The sequence below is a fragment of the Chrysochloris asiatica genome, unplaced genomic scaffold (assembly GCF_000296735.1).
Source record: "Chrysochloris asiatica unplaced genomic scaffold, ChrAsi1.0 scaffold00129, whole genome shotgun sequence".
Lineage (NCBI taxonomy): Eukaryota > Metazoa > Chordata > Mammalia > Afrosoricida > Chrysochloridae > Chrysochloris > Chrysochloris asiatica.
In genome coordinates, this window is record NW_006408647.1 from 4,563,809 (window position 1) to 4,571,827 (window position 8,019).

The 8,019-nt window shown below is 37.9% G+C and overlaps 1 protein-coding gene across 1 annotated transcript in view; it reads left to right on the top strand.

The window, feature by feature from the left end:
* ETNPPL (ethanolamine-phosphate phospho-lyase) overlaps positions 1-8,019 on the top strand; it is a 36,460-nt gene that overhangs the window by 23,598 nt on the left and 4,843 nt on the right. Inside the window, exons 7-11 of the mRNA XM_006869344.1 lie at positions 2,373-2,455; positions 2,895-3,120; positions 4,011-4,165; positions 5,167-5,256; positions 5,631-5,761. Of these exons, the coding sequence (XP_006869406.1) occupies positions 2,373-2,455; positions 2,895-3,120; positions 4,011-4,165; positions 5,167-5,256; positions 5,631-5,761 (685 nt within the window). The remainder of the gene's footprint in view (positions 1-2,372; positions 2,456-2,894; positions 3,121-4,010; positions 4,166-5,166; positions 5,257-5,630; positions 5,762-8,019) is intronic.

Below are 8,019 nucleotides of genomic sequence, written 5' to 3' on the forward strand. Positions count from 1 at the left end.
CTGTATTCCAAAAAGTATATTATTATAATCATACTTTAAGACTGTCTATATATTATTTATGCTGGCAATGAAATCACTATAATTCTTTCCCTGATAGCCTAATTCTGACTTCCCAATAGGGTAAAGGTCTAGTCTAGAGAGTTAGGAAACCAGGGAATGAAGAAAGTACTAAGTGTTCCAGCTGATAAAAGCACCTGGAATGAGTATGGGGAAGGGAAGGGAACGGAAGAGGCAGAGTGTCCCTGGAACCTCAGGACCCAGTGTCATTACGTCTGACTACCTACTAAACAAGGTAAGCATGAGTTTACCTGTGCTTATGTAACCAATCTGTAGTGAACAATTTCACATTTTTTCACCACTTCAAAGATTCTGCTTCTAGATATGACTGGTATCTGTTTTCCTCCCAACCCCATACTACCTTCCTACAGACTCAAGGACTCTTCAAATTTATAGTCCCTGACAGGGAAGGAGTACCCAATAAGCAAGGAAACACAGGCTTACTTACTAATCTATTGTAAAATTTCCTATGGATTTCACCAGAAAAACAGGTGAAACTGTTCACTACAGATTAGTAAACCAGCACAAATAAACCATGATTACCTTGCTTATTGAATAACCCACCCCTTTGGGACCAATGCAGGTTCTTCACCCACACAGTAGACTTGGGGACTTCCCCTGAACGAATTCAGCCTTCCTGAACCATGGAACCTGGGGATGGTCTATACTGGGTAGGCTAAGACAGAAAAATGATCTTCCAACCTAAGCCTGGACTTCTAAGACAGAACCCAAATTCTTGAGAGAAGGAAAAGGGATTTCCTTTTTGTCAATTATTATAACCTGGTTCTCAGCCCATTTGGGGGTGAGTTATGTGAAGTTTTATTGCAACTTAATATATACTTTACCTTTAAACTGGATTATGGTATAAGCATGTCGGTGAAAAGACTCTTTCTTGAGAAAAAAAGTGATTTTTTCTTTATCCAATTCAAATATTTTTGTCTTAATGACTAGAACATTATTTGTATTTCTCAACTTTCTTTTTCCTCCCAACCCATTGATTTTTATAGTTTCCTGTGCAATCTCTCTGTGCAGAGAAAAAAAAAAAAAAATGACCGAAAGCGCTCCCTGTTGTGGGAACTTCATACTTCTTTCCTTGTCACATATAGCCCATTCTTATTTGAACCAGCAGTAACCACAGGAAAAAGTTTGCATTAACAAAACCATCTGAACTTTTTGCTAATAAAAGAATTTGCATAATTTTTTTAGAACATTAGTATTTGATAGCTATTGGATTGATGCTGTCCCTTAAGGAACAAGAATTGTCTTCAAGAAGTAAGATTAAGAGATACTCAATGATGTTAACAATGCTTAAAACAACACACACATGTATGTTGTTGTTAAGTGCCATCGAGTCAGTTGCAACCCTGTATAGGGATTCTGAGGAGCATCTGGTGGGTTTGAACCACCGACTTGTGATTCAAACCAACTTTGCATTAACCCACAGCACCAACAGATCCTAAAAAAATGGTTGATAAACTTGTAAAATTGTAACATCTTATAGCAGAAATCTCTTTAGCCCAATAGCGTTAGTTAGATCAGTAATCTAACTGAGAAGCGAAGGCCGTAACCCAAGTCATACAGTGTACAAGAGTAGTCAGAATTACGGTCTTGGTTCTACTGACTTCTTAATTCATACTGTCTGAACTTTCTCCTCTTACTAAAGTGTTATCTATTTTCTACTTTTCCTTTCTTAGCCTCTAGAACACTTCATGTCTAGTTCCCTTTGTGAACCTCTTAGTTCTGTGGAGATAAACCTAGTTCAAAATTAGAATTTTAGCACAGGAATTGTAGTCATTTGGCTACATCCTTCCATTTCCTTAGGGCAAATCCCATCTTCAGATAGTCCTTTTTCTCCAGGCTAAGAAAGCAAGTGCCCACTGATGCTTTTATAATCTAGGTAATTTTTTAAAAGTTCATATCAGAAACATTGTAGGATAAACGCTGCCCACCAGCCGCTCCTCAGAAACCCTATTCAAGGTCACTGTGAGTCAGAACCCACACACAGGCACTTAACAACAACAACAACAACAACGAAACACTGCATTCAAATTAATTTTGGAGAAATGGAAGGCAACATCTCATCTCCATTTCTCATGGTAGTTTCCTTTGAGTCTCTAAAATTTCAGAAACGAATGCTTCAGACCACTAGCTTTTACATCATAGCCAGCTTTTTTCCTCTTTTCTCCTTGCTTTCTTTTTAATCAAATGGCCTACTTTTAAGTTTCCTGAAATACCCTACTCTGTAACAAATTCTGTTTTTTTAAAGTGAGTAGCTGGGGGACCTAATGGATTTGACCTCATCTTCTCTTGTGTAGATTGCTGCCTTTATTGCTGAATCCATGCAGAGTTGTGGTGGACAAATAATTCCTCCAGCAGGCTACTTCCAGAAAGTGGCAAAGTATGTACTTGACATGAATATTTTTGGTCAAACTGAGGGCATTGTGACACTTTTTCGTCTACTAAAAACTTAGGCAGGTACAATTCTATTGGGCCATACTGGTTTTTAAACTACTGAAAAACTTACAAATTCCCTAGTAAATAGCCATTCCAGCAGCCCAGACATTCTTCCACCTTCCCAAGAGCCAGCAAATAAAGGGCTATTACTTGGTCCGTGAAGTTCCTGGGTGTTGCAAATGGGTAACATCCTTAGCTGCTAACCAAAAGGCAATCTGCTTTTTAGAAAATCAGCCATTGTAAATCCTATGGCGCACAATTCTACTTTGACACAAAAATAGCTGCTATGATTCTTAGGACTCTGCTCCAGCCCTCTGAACTTTTATGGATAGGTTTGGAAACTCTGTGACCTGAAGACATTAAACTATTCCTTTGTTTTTCAGATACATACATGGAGCAGGGGGAGTATTTATAGCTGATGAAGTTCAGGTAGGCTTCGGTCGAGTTGGGAAATGTTTCTGGAGCTTCCAAATGTATGGTGAAGACTTTGTCCCTGACATCGTCACAATGGGGAAACCAATGGGCAATGGCCACCCAATGGCTTGTGTGGTGACAACCAAAGAAATTGCAGAAGCCTTCAGTACCTCTGGAATGGAGTATTTCAATACGGTAAATTTTGGTCTGCGAGTTTAAAAGTGAAGAAGAAGAAATCAATAGATGTTCTTACACTTCTTGCCAATGTGATGAAAAATAGATAACCCCTCCAGGACCTTGATCTAATCAAATTTCATTCTATCTGGCATAATTCTCCCTGGATTAGTCCTTGTGTACATTTCCCCTCCTAAAACATTCTCACTAATTGTTTCTATGATAGATAGAAAGTAAACCCAGCTAAACTCTAGAGGATATGATATTTTCATTAACAGATAATAAAATCTTCATGTGTTTTGTATCATGCATATTTAAATTCCCAAAACACCTTCAAAGTACTTAGATGATTCAAATACCATCTATATTATATGGTTGTCATAGAGATAATGATTTTTTATGTTTAGGAAATTTTATTTGCTTGTATTTACCCCCCTCAAAATCATAGTCTTTAAACTTGGGAAATTTATTACAGTTCATGCATAGCAGAACTTGTTAGTCAAAGAAAATTCAAATGTCCGTACATAAATTATTTGGAGGAAATATCATTGCTTAGCTGTTTTTACAAAATTCTTCAAGGACAGAAACCTGTATTTGTTTCTCACTGAACCATATTCCAAAACCCTGAACTCCCAACTCACTGTGTCATTTTCTTGTCATTGTTTGAATGAATAAATAAATTCCCCGAGAGTCCTTTATACTAGTTATGCTGCATGGAGAATATAATTTGAGATGAATTTTCACTCAGTCTTGAATGAGTGATCATGATATATTCTAAGAAACAATGTCTTAAAAGAAAATTTTATTAGAAGTATGTTTTCACTTGCTTATATCTGAGGCAAATTTCTCATGGGTAAAGTAATGTCACTAATTCTACTATTGTGGTTTTTTTCATTCATCTTTTTCTACAGTATGGAGGAAATCCAGTGTCTTGTGCTATTGGCCTCACTGTCCTGGATATAATTGAAAATGAAGACCTTCGAGGAAATGCTACCAGAGTAGGGGATTACCTTACTGAGTTACTGCATAAACAGAAGGCTAAACATACTTTGATAGGCGATATCAGGTAGGCTTATCATGATGTCATTCTATAGTTATTCATTTTTCCAAAATGAAATCACTTATATTTTACTTTATAAATCTAAAATGATTTCTAGAAAACACAGAAAGTCTTGGAAAGCAAAAATCTTTCATAAGCCAGAACGTTGATATCACCACTATTAGTGTTTGAGGATCCATCCTTTCTAGTCTACCTCTTTAATTTTCAAAAAAATAAAATTGGAATAATTTCATCACTCAAAATATTGAAAGATAAAGGAACTTAAAATAATTCTGGTGTGGCACTGTGGGTTAAGGAGCTCTGGTAGCATAGTGGTTACGAATCAGGCTGTGAACCACAAGGTCGGCAGTTTGAATCTACCGGCTGGTCCACAGGAGAAAGATGAGGCTTTCTGCTCCCATAAAGATTTACAGCCTCGGAAACCCTATACAGGGTCACTATGAGTTGGAATCCACTCTCTGGTACATAACCACCACCACCACTGTGGGTTAATGAGCTGGATTGCAAGATTGGTTTGAACCTCAAGGTCGACAGTTCAAACTCACCAGCTGCTCCTCCTATACAGGGTCACTATGGGTCGGAACCGACTCGCTGGTACTTAACAGCAACAACAACAACAACAGCGAAGTATTAATTTTTAATGGATAATTTTAAATTACCTGTTAAAATTTATGTAAAATGCTACCCCGGAAAACTGGACATTCATAGATATTAATAGACATTTGTCGTCCTGTTGTCCCGAGGAACTAAATGGCATGTTTTTAGAACTTTTCTTTTATAATTAAAGAAAAATTAATGAATTAATGAAACCAAAACCTGCATGGAAAAGAACTAATACATTTCAAAAACTAGAAACGGTACATACAGACTTGATATTTTGGGTCAATCCGAATCAATAACATCACATTTGGCTGCAAATTAAACTGTAGGTTGGGGACCATGCTAATTTTTTTAACAATGCAGTGCTTAGTGGAACATGTGTTGTTTTCTTTATTTCCCTCCCTCAGGGGTATTGGCCTGTTTATTGGGATTGACTTAGTGAAGGATCAGCAGAAAAGGACCCCCGCCACAGCTGAGGCTCAGCACATCATCTACAAGTAAATCTACCCCCACACCAAGACTCACCCACTTGAAAATTTTGTGTTACTTCCTTCCACCTCTAAATAAGGAGACCTGGTATGGCGCTGTGGGTTAATGCGCTAGACTGCAAAGTCGGTTTGAACTGCAAGGTTGGTGGTTCAAGCTCACCAGTTGCTCCTTGGAAACCCTCCAGAGGGTCATTATGGGTCAGAACCGACTCACGGCACTTAACACCAACCTCTAAATAAAGGGATGTTTAAGATGCATGCACAGTGTGTATAAAAGTGGGGTTCTTGCATGCAGAACACCAAGTGACTCTTTGTTCACAGTGTTTTTGAACAATCTTAGACACCATTTGTGTGCACTCACATGTATTGTCTGAATGACTTAGGATGAAAGAAAAACGAGTGCTTCTCAGTGCTGATGGACCGCACAGAAACGTGCTTAAAATCAAACCACCTATGTGCTTCACTGAAGAAGATGCGAAGTTTATGGTGGAACAACTTGATGGAATTCTAACAGGTTGGCTCACAGATGCCCCTTCTTGGTCTGGTCACCCATACCTTGTGTGTATCTTGTTACTCATGTTGGAAATAAAGGAGGGCAGAGATGAATTCACATTTGTGAATTTAGAACAATTATGTATTGTTTAAGTGCCGTAGAGTCAGTTCTGATTCATAATGACCCTGGGATTTCCCAGGCTGTAACTCTTTGCGGGAGCAGAAAACTTCATATTTCTCCATGGAGCGGCTGGTGGTCACGAACCGCTGCCCTCATGGTTCCCAGTCCACTGTTTATATTACAGATCCACCGTACTCCTTAGAACAATAATACAGTAGCTGAAAAAAAAAACATTTTTGGTCTCTTAGTTAAATTGAAAATTTCAGTTTGCACTCATGTCATTTCAAATCTTAAACTTTTACTAAACTTTCCTCTTTTTCTAAATTGCCCTCCCTGTCGCTCCAGCTAGCATGTGATTTACTCTCCCTTCCCTCCCACCCCTGTTAACCATCAAAGAATGTTCCTTTTAGTATGAAAACCTTTTCGTAAGTTTTTACAATAATGATCTCATACAATATTTGCCCTTTTGTGATTGGCTTATTTCACTCAGCATAATGTCCTCCATATTCATCCATGTTATGAGGTGTTTCGCAGAGTCATCATCATTCTGCAACGTTGCATAGTATTCCATTGTGCGTATGTACCAGTTTGTTTATTCATTTTTCCACTGAAGGGTATTAAGGCTGTCTGCATTTTTTTGCTATTGTGAATAATGCTGTAATGAGCAACGAGCATTGGTATACATATATTATTCGTGTCCTGGCTCGTATTTCTTTTTTTTTTTTAACTTCCAACAGCTGCTGCTCAGCTTCTTTATTTATTTATTTTTTTTAAGTTTTTATTGTGAATTATGTGGGTTTACATGGGAGAAAATCAATTTTACATTCATCTTACCGTATTTTGTTTCACTGCAATGATCACAGTTCCCTCCATGCACCATCAAATAACCAAGGGGTACACCCCACAGGCCCGTGCCCCCGGACATCAGCACACAGTCCCTCTCCTTCCCTGAGTCCAGTGTCCCCAGCTGCTCCATTTGTCCACATCATCGTCTCTGTCTCCATCCCTAATGGCTCGTATTTCTTGTGGATATATATTAAGTAGAGGGATTGCTGGATCATAAGGTATTCCTATTTCCAACTTTTGGAGGAAGCACCATACTGTTTTCTCCAGTCCCCCAGCAATATAGGAGGGTCCCAGTCTCTCCACACTCTCACCAGCATTTGTTGTATTCTATTTTTTTAAAGTTTGCTATTAATAAGAGATAAAGCACTGGACCAAAAGGTCAGTTTGAATCACAAAATCTGTGATTCAAATGCACCACCCCTCCTTGGAAACCCTATACAGGGTCTCTATGAGTTGGAACTGCCTCAATGGCACTTAACAACAACAATTGCTATTGATCATGAACATTTCTTCTTGTTTGTTGGCTGCCTGAATGTTTTTCTTGGAGAAGTGTCTATTCATGTCCTGTGTCCATTTTTCAATTAGATCATCTGTTTTTTTTCTTATAGAGGTGTTGCATTTCTCTACAAATTTTAGACAATAGCCCCTGGTCTGATATTTCATTGCAAAAAAAAATTTTCCCCATTCTGTGGGCTCCCTTTCTACTCTTATGAGGAAGTCTTTGTATGCACATAAATGTCTAATTTGTAGGTCATTCCAGCTATCTATTTTGCCTTCTACTCTTTTTGTATTTCTTACAATGTTGGATAGTGTATTTATACCCTAACTTTGTCCCTGTTTTTTCTTTGATGATCTTTATAGTTTTAGGTTTTACATTTGGATCTTCAATCCATGTTGAGTTTGTTTTTGCAAACTCTGGATTGGGATTGCTTTTTATCTGTAGGTTGCTTTGGATAGTATTGACAGTTTCACAATGTTAAGTCTTCCAGTTCATGAGCACTGTATATTATTGTTTCATTTTTGTAAGTCTTTTTTGATTTCTTGTAGTAGTGTTTTGTAGTATAGGTCTTTTGTTTCCCCAGTTAGAGTCATTCCTAAATTCATCTTTTAGGTGACTACTGTAAATGGTATTGTTTTCCTAATTTTCTTTTCAGAGCTGTCTTTATTAGTATAAAGGAACCTAACTGATGTTTGCATATCAATTTCCCTTTCTTGCCTTATAGCTCTGGCTAAGACTTCCAACACAATATTGAATAGGAATGGTGATAAAGGGCATTCTTGTCTGGTTCCTGTTTGTGAAGGGAATGCTTTCA